General features: G+C 48.7%; 1 protein-coding gene across 1 annotated transcript; it reads left to right on the top strand.

Moving 5' to 3' along the window:
- The first annotated feature begins 5,291 nt into the window (after nucleotides 1-5,291).
- On the top strand, nucleotides 5,292-18,503 carry LOC309364869 (zinc finger protein RFP-like). The gene is made up of 6 exons (XM_081902831.1): nucleotides 5,292-5,748; nucleotides 7,687-7,782; nucleotides 8,710-8,940; nucleotides 9,399-9,421; nucleotides 10,193-10,311; nucleotides 17,724-18,503. Exons 1-6 carry the CDS (start codon nucleotides 5,320-5,322, stop codon nucleotides 18,242-18,244), a joined length of 1,419 nt encoding a protein of 472 aa, XP_081758957.1. The 5' UTR covers nucleotides 5,292-5,319; the 3' UTR covers nucleotides 18,245-18,503.
- The last annotated feature ends 10 nt before the right edge of the window (nucleotides 18,504-18,513 follow it).

Below are 18,513 nucleotides of genomic sequence, written 5' to 3'. Positions count from 1 at the left end.
CTTCGCGATGTGTTTAGGGTTAATGCATTGACATTCCTTATTTACAAGCTGGATTCTGTATATCGGGGGCATCAAATGGGGTGTCCTCTGGATAGTGCTGGACTCTTAATCTAAGGGTCACCAGCTTGAGCACCACATTGGGCAAAGATTCCTGCATTGCACAGATCTGGACTAGGTGACCCTTGTGGTACCTTCCAACTCTGCAATTCCATCATTTTAAGTTGGTTGCCATCCAATGGCAGTGAGTTCCATAGTTCAATTATGTGCTGCACAATGAGGGACTTCCGGTCTCTTGCTGTGAGAAATGGCTGCCTCCCACCCGAATGGACTCCAGCTGTGCTAGTAATTCAGGGTTGATATGGGGGTAATTAGCCCTGGCAGACTTCCCAGGGTGGGGGAGGACTGTCTCACAGACCCGCAGATTACCAGTGATCTTTTGGCTCGCATCAAGGTGCGAGCAGCAGGGACGCTAGGTCTAAGAGCACAGCATGGCTGGCACTCTCCAGAGCCACTCCTACACGCAGGAGACACCTGTTTTTTAAAATAATAATATTCGGACAAAAAACAGGCATGTTCCAGATGGAGGAGAAAAAAAGAAAAAAACTGCTAAATTATACAGTCATTGGATGTTGAATTTTGGACTTTAAACAGACTCTCATCTTGAAATGTGGATTAAGGAGGTGAGCAACCACTATCTTTTCATACTTACATCATGATTTGGCGAAGCTCAGCCAGAAATAAATTAATTACTTAAACGAAAACACAACTGGCGAAAATTATTATTGAATGCATGATAAACAGCCCACAATGGAAAACTTTAATGAGAAGTTGGCAAAACAAGATCAGATATGGCAGCCCGGGCTGAAGACGGAAACAAAATGGTGATTATTATTGCGCAGTTTAAAAAAAATATGAATTCTTATGGAAAAGAGCTACTTTGGACTTGGGGTGTATTTCGTTCTAAAATATATCAGCTTGTATGGATTATCTTTATACATGATTGTGGACAGAAATTGTGGACAGAAGGACAGAGAGCGTTGGATCTCTGCCAGCTCTTCTAGGGCCATGAGGAGCTGGGGGGATTTAAAAAATCTTCATATAATATACTGCTGGGAAGCATGTCCCACAATACAGCAATATATGCAGACATATACGGACACCAGCTCATTAAAAGACATCAGAGAGAATTTGTTGATTTGCCATTTATAAACTTTACTTTTGGAACGAGGTCCGGTGCCTTTAATGAGAATTTGATGAACAAATGAGAGATAAGAGGACTGAATACCAAATAATTGGACAGAGAATAAGATGATTTTTTAAAAAATGCCTCTTGTGGGTTAGCAACATGGAAACTTTGCTACAATAGGTGCTAGCCACAGAAACAACGGATGGTCAGACTGAGAATAAGGATTGATAATATTAGCTTTGAATTTGAAAAATACCGAAAATGCAGAGACATGAATGAGGATGATCATCTCTAGACATCTGGAACATGGGAAGTCCCAAGAAAATTTCTATAATTGGAATATATAATTGGTGTATTGTTATTATTGTAATTTGGATTGATTTGCTTTAATTTGTTACTAATTGGAAGATTGTTATTGAAAATGAATAAATTATTTAAAAAAAAAATGTGCTGCACAATTATCTGCTTTTATCTGTCCTTTTATCTCCCAACACTCAGCTTCTTGGAGGGCCAGGACGTCTAGTGCTATGAGAATCTGGAGTGTGGAGCGAATGTGCCCCTGCCTCCCTGCCTCCATCATGGGGACCAGAGCAGGGGGTGCATAGTTTGTCCCCTCCTGGGGCAGGAACAGCGGTGTAGGAAGGGGAGTGTGGTGTGTGTGGGCCGCTCCGGGTGTCCTCACTGAGGGAGGTGACAAAATTCCAGCTGCTCTCCCTGCCCGTCCATGTCCCGCCCTCGCTCGGGTGCTGTGTGTGTGTCCGTGCGGCCATGCTCAAAGCTGTGCTTCTCACGGGGCAAGGCATCCTCCACTGGGCTTCTCCATCTTTCCCCTGCTGTTGCTTTAAAGCCTTTCCCTCAAACTCATGACGCGCTAAGGGGGCTTTCCCCCATGTGTCTTCTTCTTTGCCTTCCTCACTGTATTTTTTTTTTGGGGGGGCCACTCCATTTCGTTTCCTGCCTTCCCCCTGCTACCACTTCCCCCTCACGCCGCCTCCAGAGCTCTAACACCCAGAAGGCAAGGCGGCTTCAGAAACGGAAGCCTACTCCTGTTAATGCAGCCTAGAATAGCATTAGCTGTTTTTGCTGCTGCATCACACTGTTGACTCATGTTCAGCTTGTGGGCCACCAAGACCCCTAGTTCCTTTTCACATGTACTACTAGTAAGCCAGGTGTCTCCCATCCTATATGCCTCTTGCTTGTAGGATGGGAGACAGAGAGGGACATGTGCAGAAAGCAGCCCATTCTAATTTACCGTATTTTTCGCTCTATAGGACGCACCCAACCATAGGACGCACCTTGTTTTACAGGGGGAGATCAAGAAGAAAAAAATTTCTCCCCCTGTCTGCCCAGCGCCCCTTCAGCAAATCGGCAGGAAAAATGGAGCCCCTTCCATTTCTCCTCCCGCTTAGCTGAAGGGGCGCTGCGCCCTAGCTGAAGGGGCACCTACCCTTCAGCGAAAGGAACCCGAAGCCTCCAGAGCCTCCTGCTGCACTCCAGAGGCGGCTATCCGGAGAGCGAGAGGGGTCGGTGCACACCGACCCGTCTTGCTCTCCAGATAGCCTCGAGTTCCTTTCGCTTGTGGGGCTGGCGGTGGGAAACAAAAATTGGGGTGTGTGTGTGAGGAAATCCAGATGGGGAAAGGAAATGGCTGAGGTGTGTGTTTGTGTGACCAGCATTGAACTGAGGCTGTGAGGTGGTTTCAGGTTTCAGGTACTCAGGTCAGCTGGGAAGGGGCAACATACAACAGTTTTATTTCCAGCATACTGCACACATATTTCTCCATGATCACTGCAGATGGTGACAGCAGTCACGAAATTAAAAGACGCCTGCTTCTTGGGAGGAAAGCAATGACAAACCTAGACAGCATCTTAAAAAGCAGAGACATCACATTGCCAACAAAGGCCCATGAAGACTGGATTTCATGCTCTTTATTCAGCTTATAGTGGTGAGGAGGACTGGAAGTTCCCCCAGGATCTCTGCTTTATATACATTATTTACACAATGGGCCCCACATGATTGGCTAATTCCGGGATTCTCCTGTAGGCCAATCAGGTTGTGGATTCACTTCCACCTGGAGCTGGATTGGGTAGCTCCTGCGGACCAATCATACTGCTGCAATGTTCTAGGACCAATCAGACTGCTGCATTCTGAACCCTATAGTTCTAGGACCAATCAGACTGCTGCATTTTGGATCCTATTGTTCTAGGACCAATCAGACTGCTGCATTTTGGATCCTATTCAACTCAGTACATAACAGCCTGTATAGTTAAAGCTATGGTTTTCCCAGTAGTGATGTGTGGAAGTGAGAGCTGGACCATAAAGAAGGCTGATCACAGAAGAATCAATGCTTTTGAATTATAGTGCTGGAGGAGACTCCTGAGAGTCCCATGGACTGCAAGAAGATCAAACCTCTCCATTCTGAAGGAAATCAGCCCTGAGCTCTCACTGGAAGGACAGATCGTGTAGCTGAGGCACCAATACTTTGGCCACCTCATGAGAAGAGAAGACTCCCTGGAAAAGACCCTGATGCTGGGAAATATGGAGGGCAGAAGGAGAAGGGGGGCGACAGAGGACGAGATGGCTGGACAGTGTTCTCGAAGCTACCAGCATGAGTTTGACCAAACTGCGGGAGGCAGTGGAAGACAGGAGTGCCTGGCATGCTCTGGTCCAGGGGGTCACGAAGAGTCGGACACAACTAAACGACTAAACAACAACAAGCACACATATTTGGGGAGGGGTGTTTGTGTGAGGTTGGGCTCTGCTAAGTAGCGTTCGCTGTCAATGTGACATCTCAAAGTAGGCCTCCCCATCCCAAAATTTGAACCCGTGTCAACTATGCTACACAGGCTTAGCAAGTCCTCCTTCATTGGCCTTGATCGCTCAACAGAAGGAGAGGTTTGCACAGGGCCCTTGACTTTTAGAGAACATGCTGCATGCAGGAGGGTTTGCTATAACACACAAACAAAAATGCCACATCTAACAGCATAGGGAGGAAGAGAGACAGGATTGCCAAATGATGGAAGCATGCCTCCACGTCAGCAGCCCGATAAATGGGGGGAAAGACACCTATATCAGCCACCACCCAGAGCAGCTCTTTGCACCTCTTCCCTGTTCAGAATGGAAGGGAAGGCGGGCATCCAGTCCTGGCGTCCAATGGAACTTTGTCATATTGAAAGGGGGCGTGTTCACTGCAGGAGAGGCGGAGTCAGTACAAACAGGAAGTGACTAAAAGCATCTCTTTCAATCCGAAGTTCTTTGCCAGCATGCTAAAAGTGGATAAAGTTAGAATTAACAACTAGACTTTTAGGACTTCACGGAATCAGGTCCCCCTTGTTGGCATACTCCTGGGGGCACACGCAGCCCCCGGGATGAGACAAACCTCTCCGGGCATCTTTCTGATGCAACGCAGTCCCGGGATGTTTTCAAATATTAATGGTGCAAAAGAATATGCACACTCTATCAGCAGAGTATAGCAGAAACTACCGTGGAGCATGAGTGTAGCATTCTAAGTATTTATTAAGCAATATATACAGGACAAAGCAACCATGGCGTCTTCTCAGTTCTTCTCCAAGAGAGGCGGGGAGAGAAACAATACAGAAGTACAGTACAGTGGAAGAGATAAGACTGACTTCCATTCTCACACTTTCCAAGCCTAGAAAGTAAACACAGACATGTGATATAGCAATCACACATCCAGCAATGGAGGAGTGAAATGCTAACACCTCTAGTTAAATCAAAACTCCCGTCCATTTAGGGCAGCAGCAGATTTTCTCCAATTCAAAAATGACAAGGAAGCCTATGAATGAAAATGTTACAGTATGAATACCACAAGTTACTAGGTAACATTGTGTGTTTCTGTTTGTGTGTCAAAAGCATGGGAAGCAATCAAGGAGCATTCACTGCTCATAGCTGTCAATGTTTCCCTTTTTTCAAAGAGAAATTCCCTTATTCCAGATAGGATTCTTCGCAAGAAAAGGGAAAAAGTTGACAGCTATGTCACTGCTACTTGAGAAAACATTCAGGAACTGAAAATATATTTTTAAAAAGATCACGCGGTCACTGAGTTTCTGAGTCATTTCCGGGAAGTGAAACTCCCAGGGGGTGAAAACTGAGAAAACGAAAGTGAGGGAGCCATGGCGGCTGCTGCAAGGGGTCCCATCCAGAATCTTTGTGACGAAGCCACGTGCTCCATCTGCCTGGATTACTTCAAGGATCCAGTCACCGTCGCAGAGTGTGGGCACAACTTTTGCCGATCCTGCCTGATCCTTTTCTGGGGGGAATCTCAGGCAGAGGCTTCCTGCCCTCAGTGCAGAGAAAGAGTCCAGAGAAGGAGCCTCATCCGCAACAGGCAACTGGCTAACGTGGTAGAAATAGCCCAGAATCTCAGCCTTCAAGAGGGAAAGGAGGAAGGAGGGAAAGGAGGAGTCTGCGAGAAGCACAAGGAGCCCCTGAAGCTCTTCTGCAAGGAGGATGAAGCCCCCATCTGCGTGGTGTGTGACAGATCCAAGGAGCACAAACATCACAATGTGATTCCTCTGGAGGAGGCTTCCGAGGAATACAAGGTAGGAGATCCCTGGATCTTGAGGGGGAGAAATAGCTTTGGGTTCTTCTTGGGAGGTTTTCTTTTTAATTCTCAGGTCCAAAGTAGGCATGGCATGAATTGGTGGTGGTTTATTATGTAAAAAGCAGCCCAGGGGAAGCCTGAGGTTTGGGAGGAGGGAGTTGAAGTCTTTCTCTCTTCCAGGGGGACAAAGGGATCTTCCCTTGAAATACTCACAGCAAATTCAAAGAATTGTACTGGGACCGTGGGAGGGAGAGAAAGGGTTAAGCTCATCCACACACCCCAGCAAGGCTGCAAGGGATCAGCTGGGTGGGAGAGGGGAGGAGTGGTGGCCAGGAATTGACCAGATGGTGCAGGATCCTCCCCCAGGTATCTGTGGAAGCAGATTTAGGAGTGGGGTGTGTGGAAGCACCTACTGGTGGCAAGCATGCTTATTCTGGGGGTGCTGTGGGGCCTGTGCAATGAGGTTTTGGGGTGTGTGCTGAGGATCTCCTCCCATCCCAAATGGCAAGGGACTCAGTGATAACAACAACAACAACAATTTATTATTTATACCCTGCCCATCTGGCTGGGCCTCCCCAGCCACTCTGGGCGGCTTCCAAAACAATATTAAAATACCATAATACATCAAACATTAAAAGTTTCCCTAAACAGGGCTGCCTTCAGATGTCTTCTAAAAGTCTGGTAGTTGTTGTTCTCTTTGACATCTGGTGGGAGAATTGGTCAGAATTGGACCTGTGCTATTATACATAAAAAATAAAACCCTCATTCTGGATTCTGCCTCACCCCTTCCTCCTCCTCCTCTTTCGACGTCTTCCTGGGACCTCAAGATGAGAAGTCAGGCTGGAAGTCTCTTCAGAGAAGTTCCAAGGAGCGAGCATGGCTGCCTTTGCTCTGCTCCAGACTAGATAACTTTCCCACCCCAGTTCCACAGTGATTTTCAAGCAGTGTGTTGTGGCACCTGGGGTGCCTTGAATGATGCTCAGGGATCCCGCTGGCAACACTAGCCTCTGTCCCTCCAGCTCTTTGTTGCAGCAGCCCTGGCTACAAGCTCCGCTGGCGAATGGTGCCTCGGGGGCTGGCCAGGGGGTCTTGGCTGCCAGGAGCTGAGGCGGCCTCCGAGGAAGCAAGGAAACTGGCGAGGGGCCCTTGCTGGTGGGAAGGGACAGACAAGTCCCTGTGGGGCAGCGTGAGGAGGTACCCTTCTTTGGGGCTCAGAGACCCATAAGAAGGACTCCTAAGGAGAGGGGAGAGGAGGCTGAGAGAGCTCTCCGCAAGGGAGGGTGTTTGAGAAAGGGTGAGGGGCTGCAAGATCTGCAAGCAAGGGGGGACCTAAATGGGATCCTGAGCCCCACAGGGACACCGCAGAAAGAAGGTAGTTGGTCCAGGTAGCCATGGACCCAAAAAGGTTGTACTTTTATTTCCTCTAGTAAAGTACAGTGGTACTTTACCTCAGGATGAGAACAGAAATCGCGTGGCGGCAGCAGCGGGAGGCCCCATTAGCCAAAGTGGTGTTTCAGGTTAAGAACGGACCTCCAGAACAAATTAAGTTCTTCACCCGAGATACCACTGTACTTTGCTATTATAGCAAGGCCACTGGACCCAAGAAGCCTGTACAGTGGTGCCTCGCAAGATGAAATTAATCCGTTCCACGAGTCTCTTCGTTTTGTGGTTTCTTCGTCTTGCAAAGCACGGCTATTCGCGGCTATTAACGGCTTAGCAGCTTTAAGAAAAAGGAAACAAACTCGCAAGACGTTTCGTCTTGCGAAGCAAGCCCATAGGGAAATTCGTCTTGCGGAACGACTCAAAAAACGGAAAACTCTTTCGTCTTGTGCGTTCTTCGTCTTTCAAGGCATTCGTCTTGCGAGGTACCACTGTATAATATTCATCTCCTCTCTCTGTGTCTCAAGCAAACCTAAGTTTCCCTTTTTATTTTCAGGGAGAGATCTGCCACCGCCTGGAGATTCTGAGGAAAGAGAGAGAGGAAATTCTGGCCTATCTAGCATCCCTGGACAAGGAAAGCAAAGACCTCCTTGTAAGTGTCTCTGTTGTTACTAGGGAGGAAACAAGCACTGGAAGAATCGAGTCAGGACTGAGGAGGGATGGGGAAATCTGCCCATTTGAGCTTCTCCCCATTTCTCATTTCTCCATATCAGTCTGTTTATTAATCTATTATTCTGAAAATGAATAAGATGTTAGGATAGCTACCTCCTTGTATAAATATTCTGATCTGTACTTTACCCTCATACATACATATTTTGTGAACATTACCTGGCTTCGTCAACCTTGAAAAATTCAGAGGTGTAAATTTCAAAAGATTGCTCTGTTTCAGTCTCCATATTTTAGTCCCCATCACGTTTCAATGCAGTTAAATTGCATTTATTTCCCCTTGTCATTTATTATATGAATAGCAGTGAAGGAGAAGCCTGAGGACTTGTGAGCTGAGAGGGTGGAAGTGGTTCAATTCAAATCCTGATTTACCATAAATATTACTAAAGAGTTGTCTTTCTAAATGTGCGCTCATGTTCATTTTTAGGAAACACAGGCTATTTTGAACCTTTAAAGAAAACAGGGCAGCTATGGGGATGAACTCTGCACTGTCCTCCTCCTCCTGCTGTTTCTCTTGCCTTCCTACACCTAAATGGCACAAGCCTAAACTGAGGGGAGTTTTATGTCCCTGGGTGATCTCTGAACAACTTCGAACTCTGGTTATGCCATGTCCCAAAACATGCAGGGAACATCCATGGCTAGAACAAATGCTCCTTCCTTTAGGCTGTAGCTCTCTGCAAAATAGAAGTCAACAGAAACAGCAATGGAGAGGGCCTCCCCTCAAAATAAAGGTTTACTTCTTTAGTAACTGGAGGTTTCATGTCTATTAAAAATCGGAAGTGTCCTCCCTGTGGAATTCTCACAATTCTCTTCCTGATGTTTTGAAGGCTGAGCACCTCCTCTTTTCTTGCAGAAATTAACAGAAAAGGAGAGGTGGAAGACTGTGGAGAAGTTCAGAGAACTGCGCCAGTTCCTGGAAGAACAAGAAAAACGTCTGCTGACTCATGTGGAAGAGGTGGAGAAGGAGATTGCAGGGAGAAGGGATGAGCAGCTGGCCAGACTCTCCAGGAAACTCTCCTCTCTTGAGAAGATCATCCAGGAGATGGAGGAGAAGAGTCAGCAGCCAGCGAGTGAACTCCTGCAGGTAAGATGGTGGCAGGAACAGCCCAAGGCTCCAGGAGAAGGCAGCCCCTTTCATGTATGCAAGGAGTGCAGGGGCTGAGTTGATGGAGCCTCTAGTCAGTTTGTTATGGACAGGAAGACCCAAGAGACCTGGGATGCTGAACTCACCTGAATGCAGACTAGAGATTCGTCTGTGTTCTTGATGGAACAGGAGCTGGTCTTCTGCTCTTTGCTGATGCTTTGTCTCCGAATGCCCTTCAGCTGTTATGCGGAATTGTGAACAACCTGATACTGGAAAAATTCATAATTTCAGAATGGAAAAATAAAAGCTGTGAGAAACCAAAACTGGCTGATTCAGCCATCCCTACCCAAAACCTTGGCATGTGCCAGGCAGACTGACATCCGAGGGGCAGGGTCTGAGGGGGTCTTCCTAGTGTGGCCTGTGGTGTGCAGTGAATTCCCTTCTCCTTTTCCCTCTAGGATGTGAGAAGGACCTTGCAGAGGTAAGTGGATCTGGCTCATTTCCATTAGCATCACTCTTTGAAGCTGAGATGCAGGAACCTCAGACATGGCCCTCCAGGGGCTGCAGGGGGGAGACTGGAGGACTCACTCCCTGCAGCACCTCACAGCTAAAAGCAGGGCCCCCACTTCTGAACTTGTAGCCCCCCCGATTCTCCCTCCAAGGATCAAGGTCAACTGCCTCCTCCCTCCCTCCCTCCCCACATCCCTTCACACAGGGATGGGGGCTCTTTTCTTTCTCTTGCACTTTCTATTCATTGACTTGGTGGAGATTTCAAATATCTAGAAGAGAAAGTGCCAAAGATGCTTGGGAAGAGCTCAGGATGTACCAACAGATTTCAATGTCCCAGTAGCATCTTGTCCAAGTAGCAGCCGCCCAACTCTGGGCAGCTTTGGACATCCCTCACATCCTCTGGAGAAGCTCAGGGAGGGAAGGGTTGCAGGCATTCCACCTCAGGGGTTTGGTTCTTAAGTCCTGGGACCTTCCCAGAAAGTTGTTAGGGGGCAGCATAGTTTGAAGCCATGGGAGCCCTCCGTGGTGTCGCTTGGGGTTACATCCTGTCCCTTGTGATGTTTAGCATCCTTACGAAGCCACTGACAGCCGTCCTCGGGGGTTTTGGACTGAAGTCTCATCTGTGGTAGAAATAAACCTGTTGGGAAATAAACTTCCACGTTGTTCGTCTTATTGAAATCTCCTGCAATAATTAGGGAGATGGGGCCACAATGGGGCCATTCATTGTTTTTCTTTTCACCAGGTATGAGGAAAGAGGGAGTCCAGAGAAGCCACTGGCTTTCCCTCCAGAGCTGAGGAACAGGATCTTGGAATCCTGTGATCTAAATCACCTTGTGAAGAATACAATGAAACAATGGAAAGGTAATGAAAAATGGCTGCCAGGATTTCACCCTGGGAATTCTGTTACTTCTTCAGAACTGAACATGCCAGGCTCTTAGAATCATAGAATCATAGAGTTGGAAGAGACCACAAGGGCCATCGAGTCCAACCCCCTCTTATTGCATGGAATTTAGTAACTCCAGGATCCCTTCCTTCTTGGGGCTCCAGCCTTCATTTCCTGTCCCCCAGAATGGCCCATTGTCAGGGAACTGACATCTAAAGCGCCGGAGGCGCAAAGGCTCACTGAGGGTGAGAGAGCAGTAGCAGCGGAAGAGGGAACCAGTAGAGGGCGAGCAAGAACTCCAAGGGAAAGTGAGTCGGAGGGATGGCTCAGAGACGCTTCAAGCGAAACCAGTGGGGAGGTCTCAGGACCTCCTATAGGGACACCCACACCTCGACGGAAACTGTCACGCCGAGAGGCCAGACGACGTGTTTCCGTTAAGGAGCTTTTATGTTGGAAACGTTTCCGAAAGCAGCCACTTTCGGATACTACTAGTGATTGACGCAGCCATGCTGGAGGGGCTCCGTCACAGGCAGAGGTTTGAAAGCCTGATCAAACTCTGAGGGACTTGCATTTTACGCACAAGCAGCTCATCGTCCCATCACAGCAATCCGAAAGTCTCCGAAAGCCAGCTTGTGCAGGGAGAAGCATCATGAGCAATCCAGCCGGAACCGGGGAAGCAGGAGCAGCTGGAGGAGGTCCAAGCCTGGAAGAAAGGTACAGGGCGTTGGAGATCCAGTTGGCGCTGCAAACGGCGAGGCTTGAGGAGAGGAGGGCTCAGGATGCAGAAAAGGGAAAGGAGAAAACCACCCCGCTCGCCAGAAAGGTGCCAGGATTGGTGCAGAAATTCGGGGGGGATCCCAGGAACTATCATGCCTTTAGAACAGAGATGCAATACGCTCTAAACTTGCAGTTTGATGACTTCCCCGATGAGGAATCGCGAGTGGCGTATGTGATTGGCCATCTCGAATCTGGGGCGAAAGATTGGGTTAGACCCCTGATGGCAGCGAATAATGAGATCTTAAAGGACACGAGGAAGTTTTTTCGTGCCATGGACCTGATGTTTTCCAGCGATATTGAGCAGGGGGTGGTGCGAAGGCAGTTAATGGCTTGCCAGCAAGGAAGCAGATCTGTCCGTGAGTACTGGACTGAATTTACCATGTTGATTCACAAATTGGGGTGGGACCTATCGGCGGAGCCCATCCAAATGCTTTTCGAAGAGGGGCTTTCTTCAACCGTCAAAGATGAGCTTTCCCGGGGCCCCAGGGCGGAGTCTATGGACCAGTTAACCAAATCTGCGCTGGCCATAGGAGCGCGCCAGGAGGCGAGGGCTATGGAAAAGCGGGAAGGGAAAGGAGACCGTTGGAGGGAGTTCCGCATTCCAGACATTCCAGAGCCACCTTTCCCGCCGGCAGAGCCGATGGAAGTTGCAACAGCGCGGGCGCGCGCAGTTTCAAATCCCAGTGAAGGGCGGAAAAAGGAGGGAAAGAGCGCCAAGAGATGTTATCTCTGCCAACAGCCAGGGCACTTTGCCAGAGTTTGCCCACAAAGAAAGGAATGGCAAGGGATGGCAGGAGCTGTTGGGGGAAAGGAAGAGGAAGGCAAGGAGCAAGTAAAAGCCAACGCCTGGCTGCCACCGTTGGGGCACAGCAGCCAGGCCAAAGAGCAATGAAAGTGCCCATGCCAGAACCCCCCAGACCCGCTTTAGTGATAGAGGTGTTACTAGAACTGCCAAACGGACACCCACTAAAGGTCAAGGCGCTTTTGGATTCAGGCAGCTCCTGTAATTTCATGAGTAAGGAGTTTGCAGCTGAGCACCAGATACAGACTATCCCTTTAAGTAACCCCTTGCAGGTGACTACGATTGACGGCAGAGAGCTGTTGGGGGGAGAAGTTAGCCAACAGACTGTGCCGATGATAATGAGAGTGGCAAGGCACACCGAACAGATAGCGTTTAATGTGGCCATCCTGGGAGGAGCGCCCATCATTTTGGGGATGAGCTGGCTGGCGCTACACGATCCGCTAGTGGGCTGGCATCAGAGGGTGGTCTCCTTTGGGTCAGCGCATTGCCTAGAACACTGCAAGGAGGGGAAGGTTTCGGGAGGAGACAGAGTCACCCTAGCGGGGATGGAAGTGATGGACAAAGGGAAGGTGCCCCCGCAATACGCAGATCTGAGCAACGTATTCAGCGAAAGGGAAGCAGACAAACTGCCACCGCATAGACCCTTTGACTGTCAAATCAACCTACTCCCAGGGGCCCAACTCCCAGTAGGCAAGCTGTACGCCATGTCAGACAGGGAGATGCAGGAGCTGAGGGAGTTCATTGACAAAAACTTGAAGCGAGGTTTCATCAGAGAGTCCCGAGCGGTGGGGGGCAGCCCAGTGTTCTTTGTGGACAAAAAGAACACAGACAAACCGAGACTGGTGTGTGACTTCAGGGCCCTCAATGCAGTGTCGGAGCCCCTGGCTTTCCCTATGCCCCGAATTGATGACATTTTGACCAGAGTAAGGAAGGGAAAGATTTTTACAAAACTGGACCTGCGGGGGGCGTACAATCTGATACGCATAAGGAAGGGAGATGAATGGAAGACCACCATGTTTACCCCGTTGGGAGCCTTTGAATACCTCGTTATGCCCTTCGGTCTACAAGGGGGCTCCGCGTGTTTTCAAGCTTTTATAAACCACGTTCTGGGACCTTTGCTCTACAAGAATTGTGTGGCCTTTTTAGACGACGTGTTGGTGTATTCGGAAAATGAGGAACAGCATGTGAGGGACGTTCGAGAAGTGTTGGGCAGGCTGCAAGCCAACCAGCTGTGGGTGAAACTGGAGAAGTGCCAGTTTCATACCAAGGAGGTGGAATTCCTGGGGTACCGCTTGTCAGACAAGGGATTGGCCATGGATCCAGGCAAGGTCCAAGCGGTACTGGAATGGAAGACACCGAAGACCAAGAAGGACGTGCAAAGATTCTTGGGATTTGGGAACTTTTATCGGAAGTTCATCAAGAACTTTGCCCACTTGACGGCGCCCATCACCGACTGTCTCAGCAGCAAGAAGAAATTTGTTTGGACGGCAGAGGCGGATCGAGCCTTTGAAGAACTGAAAAGGGCTTTCGCCTCGGAAGAACAACTTCTGCATGTGGATTTACGAAAACCCATGAGAGTGGAAACAGATGCATCCGACCGGGCGGTAGGGGCGGTCCTTCTTCAACCGGGGAGGAGTGCGTCGGAGTGGAGACCGTGTGCCTTCTTCTCGCGGAAGCTGAATAAGTCCGAGAGGAATTACACGGTGTATGACAGGGAACTACTTGCCATTCACGAAGCATTCCGGAGGTGGAGACATTTATTAATTGGGGCACAACACAAGGTGCAAGTGTGCACCGACCACAAAAATTTAGAGTATTGGAGAACAGCTCGAGTGCTCAACCAACGACAAGTGAGATGGGCACAGGAATTCTCCAAATTTAACTTTGAGATTTGTTATGTGCCAGGCCCAGAAAACGTCAGGGCGGACGCGCTCTCACGCAAACCAGAATATTGGGAAGGGGAGGGGGTGATCGAAGAGAGACATGTCATCCCGGAGGACCGCTGGGTGTGTGGGGCGGCGATGGTGGGGCAACGAGAACTGGTGGAGGAAACGGAAAATGATGAATATGCCCAGGATAAGCTCAGAGGTCTCAGGGGGGAGGGCGAGAGCCCCGGAGGTTTTGAGGAAAGAAATGGGGCATTGTATTACAAAGGGGCACTGTATATACCCGAAGGTGAATTGAGGGGGAGAGTACTCAAGCAGTTGCATGATAGCCCCACGGCGGGACATTTTGGGCAACACAAGACCATGTGGTTGGTTACCAGGGAATTTTGGTGGCCTAAGGTGAGGGAAGATGTAAGGGAGTATGTAAGAGGGTGTGACCAATGTCAGCGAGCCAAAGGGGAAAGAAGGGCGCCGGCAGGGTTATTAGAACCTTTACCCACACCAGAACGGCCTTGGGAAGCGATATCAATAGATTTTATGACGGATCTGCCAAGGTCCAAGGGGAAAACAGCCATCATGGTAGTAGTAGACCTGTTAACTAAGATGTGCCACTTTGTAGCATGCTCACATGCAGTCACAGCGGAAGAAACGGCGAAGTTGTTTGTGGAACATATCTTTAGGTTGCACGGGGCTCCATCGAGGGTGATCTCAGATCGAGGCAAACAATTTACTTCCAGGTTCTGGAGGAAGCTCATGAGCTTGTTACACGTGGAAGTCAATTTTTCAACTGCCCGGCACCCTGAAACCAACGGGCAGGCGGAAAGGGCAAATGGCATTCTTCAACAATATCTTAGGTGTTATGTCAATGACAGAGAGAACGATTGGGTCGAAAAGTTGGCGTTGGCAGAATTTGCCTACAATAATGCGGAGAATGTGTCCACAGGGATGAGTCCCTTTTTGGCTAATTACGGGTGTCACCCCAGGGCATTTCCAGGGGAAGGAGGGGAGAGATGGAGCGTCCCAGCGGCTGAACATTTTGTAGAAGAGATGGAAGCCATCCATCAGCAGCTCCAGCTCAACTTAGAAAGGGCTAAGGCACAATATAAGAAGCAGGCAGACAAGAACAGAAGGGAAGGTGAAACCATAAGGGTGGGGGATCAAGTGTGGTTGTCAACCCAAGGGTTGCCGTTCAAAGGGGGTTGTAAGAAACTGAGGCCCAGAAGATTGGGACCCTTTGAGGTGATTCAGCAGGTCAACCCGGTAGCTTTCAAACTCCGATTACCCAATCACATGAAATTGCACCCAGTGTTCCACAGGTCGTTACTGTCACCATACAGGGGAGGAGGTGAAGGGGAGCACGTCAGGGGACCAGCCTTGGAAGAGAGGGAACGCCGCAACCATGTAGCGGAAATCCTCGATTCCAGGTGGAAGGGAAATCAGGTGGAGTATTTAGTGGCGTGGGAAGGGGAACCGGAGTCAGAAAACACCTGGGTAAGTGCGCAGGAAGTCAATGACGAGGTTTTAACAGAAACGTTCCATCAAAGGTTCCCGAGGAAACCTCAGCCGATAGCAAGGTTTAGGAGGGAGTATTTCGGCACCACTGATGAGGAAGAGGAAATGGAAGGGTTCGCGGAGTCGGAGTTGGAAGAGGGAGTGGACTCTGATGACGAAGAGTACCTAGAGAGTAGGAACAGCAACAAGTGGAAGGAAGTGTTCGCGACGTCGGAAGATGAGGGAGGTTCTTTCAAGGGTTTTACCTCCTCACCGCCAGTAGGAGAGGAGACGGGAGGGGGTGAAGGGGGCCCTGGAGGGGAGGTGGATGTCAGGGAACTGACATCTAAAGCGCCGCAGGTGCAAAGGCTCCCTGAGGTTGAGAGAGCAGTAGCAGCGGAAGAGGGAACCAGTAGAGGGCGAGCAAGAACTCCAAGGGAAAGTGAGTCGGAGGGATGGCTCAGAGACGCTTCAAGCGAAACCAGTGGGGAGGTCTCAGGACCTCCTATAGGGACACCCACACCTCGACGGAAACTGTCACGCCGAGAGGCCAGACGACGTGTTTCCGTTAAGGAGCTTTTATGTTGGAAACGTTTCCGAAAGCAGCCACTTTCGGATACTACTAGTGATTGACGCAGCCATGCTGGAGGGGCTCCGTCACAGGCAGAGGTTTGAAAGCCTGATCAAACTCTGAGGGACTTGCATTTTACGCACAAGCAGCTCATCGTCCCATCACACCCATGTATATTGTGAGGCTGGATCCTGTAAAGAAAGCCTGAACCAGAGTGCAGAGGAAAGTCAGGATTTTTTCCTCCCAGTTATACGAAACCTCCTTTTCCTTGTGGTTCCCTGTCTGCAAAATTTTGGCTTTAATGATTCCCCCCCCCCACTTTACTTGGGGAAGATGTTAAGGCTGCCTCCATCTCCCCTCTGCCTCCTTTTACGGGATTCCTCTTGCTCTGCCTCCCCTCCAATGTAGAGCCCAATTTCAGGGACAAAGTTCAGATACCAGCAGGATTCATGCTGAATGTTTTTATTCTGTTATTTGTAAGCTTGCTTTATGATTGTTGTGTTTTAAAGCTTTAGTTATTTTCATAGATTCTTCCTATGATTTTCTTGTTTTTAATTATTTTTCTGCTATTTAATAATAATACTAGAATTTAAGGATGTTACATTATGAAGTGTTACTTTTGTACGGAGATTTAATTCTGGTGGAAGAGTGTTGCCCTTACACTTTATATCTTTCTGCTTCCTCAGATGCTCTGCTATTAAGAAAACAGTTTCAGAAAGGTAAATTTCCAGGAGAGGAACAATTTCACAGGAGGCATGGGGACTGATATTTCATGGGTGTTGAACCGTCTGTTCTGCAGACTTTGGGACCCCCATCAATGGCGTCACTCTGGGAAACAGTCCTCTAGAGGTGTTTGGGTTCCTTGTCTGTCCCATGAATGAACTGGGAGAGGGTTTGAAGACTTGGACTGGGGGCAGAGCTTGGCCCTGCGAAGAACCTGCACACCAGTCTGAGTTCCATTCCTACCTAGGTGGCAAACCTTTTAGGGACCGAGTGCCCAAATTTATATACTGTTTGATTGTGGGGGAAAAGCACAGAGCATTAGACTCAGATCTAAGGCACCTGGCTTAACTAATCTGCAGCAGAGAATCCCAACAGAGCAGCATCTTAAGAGAGTCCATATGTGCATGTTTAACAGTTTAATAAATTGTTCTGTGCACAAAGATGTGAACATGAGCTCAAATACTGTCATGTGGCAAGCAAGGGAGCAATATGTATTATTGTTATTTTGTTGTTGAAAATTAAGAAGATTGCTACTAGCAATACATCACAGCTTCGAAAGTGAGGGGAGGCCTATATGTGGTTTTATGTTGTATTTTTATGCTGTGAACCACCCTGAGACCTATGGACAAAGGGCAGTATACAAATATAAATTATTATTATTATTATTATTATTATTATTATTATTATTATTACTGGGGGTCCTCATCTCCCAGCCCAACCCAGAGCTCCCCAAAGGCCAATTCCCACAGAGATTGTCAGAGGAAAGCAGCTTCTCTCCTCTCCTGCCTCCTCCAATTCTCCCCTCTTTCCCCTTAGATAACACAGAAGAGCTGAGTAAAAGGTTTCCTGGGTGGTTTTTCCTCTTAGAAAATGCCTGGGATGAGAGAAGGGCAGGAACAATACACATCGAATATAAGAAAGTGAAGAAAACTGATTTAAAAACCATCAAGGAAGATATTTATTCTGTTGAAAGTCTGCAAGGAGGAGTCTCAGTCTTGCATGCGATGCAAAGAAATCCCCTTGGTCTGAAAGGGAATCTGGGGGTTTTGGGGTGTTTTTTATTTATTTATCAAGGTGTCCGTTTCTGTCTCTCGGCTGACTCTGCCTATTCTTCTCTTTCCCTCATCTTCTCCCCAACAGCAAATGTCACTCTGGATCCAGACACAGCCCATCCCAGGCTCATCCTGTCGGAGGATCGGAAAAGCCTGAGTAGGGGAGAGAAACGTCAAGCCCTGCCTGACAATCCCGAGAGATTCAGCGACTGGCTTTGTGTGTTGGGACGTGAGGGGTTCACAGCAGGCAGACATTTCTGGGAAGTCATTGTCGGAAGTGGGGAATGGTGGGGTTTGGGGGTCGCCAGGAAGTCTGTGGAGAGAAAGGGCTATTTTGATTTCAGTCCTGAGGGAGGAATCTGGGCTGTGGAGAAGAGGGGAGGGGAGTACTGGGCCTGCACCTCCCCTGTTTCCTTTCTTCTGTCCCTGAGTGAGGAGCCCAGGAGGATCCGGGTGACTCTGGACTATGAAGGGGGACGTGTGTCTTTTTATGACGCTGACTCAGGAGCCGAACTCTACACGTTCTCAGGAGCCTCGTTCTCTGGAGAGACCCTCCTCCCTTTCTTTCGTCTGTGGGGAAATTATAAAACCCACCTCATTATCTCCTGAGGAGACGAAATCTGCCTCTCAGGCCCAGCAGGAGTTTCTCTCCAGACCAGAGTGACTGGCATAAAAGACATTTACCCGCCAAGAGCAGGTTGGGCAGTTTTCCAAGGGCCCTTTGAGAGGATTCATTCCAGTCAAAATCAGCAGAAATAACCAAACAAAAATAGGTTGCTCTTCTTTTCATTTTCTTTCCTTTTCCCAGAATTCCCTCTGCAGCTCACTTCTTAGAGAGACAGTCACACTTTTAGGAATCCTAATAAATTTTCTACCTT

This window comes from Podarcis melisellensis, assembly GCF_964234715.1.
Source record: "Podarcis melisellensis genome assembly, chromosome: 2".
Taxonomy (NCBI): domain Eukaryota; kingdom Metazoa; phylum Chordata; class Lepidosauria; order Squamata; family Lacertidae; genus Podarcis; species Podarcis melisellensis.
The sequence above is the reverse complement of the archived record's forward strand: the minus strand, read 5'-3'. Positions and strand labels throughout refer to the sequence as shown.

Excerpts from the sequence above, each read along its gene's own strand:
- LOC309364869 (XM_081902831.1), top strand. The coding sequence starts at position 5,320 with ATGGCGGCTGCTGCAAGGGGTCCCATCCAGAATCTTTGTGACGAAGCC. Across the intron at positions 5,749-7,686 it reads AGGCTTCCGAGGAATACAAG|GGAGAGATCTGCCACCGCCT; the intron begins GTAGGAGATCCC and ends TTTTATTTTCAG. Across the intron at positions 8,941-9,398 it reads CAGCGAGTGAACTCCTGCAG|GATGTGAGAAGGACCTTGCA; the intron begins GTAAGATGGTGG and ends TTTTCCCTCTAG.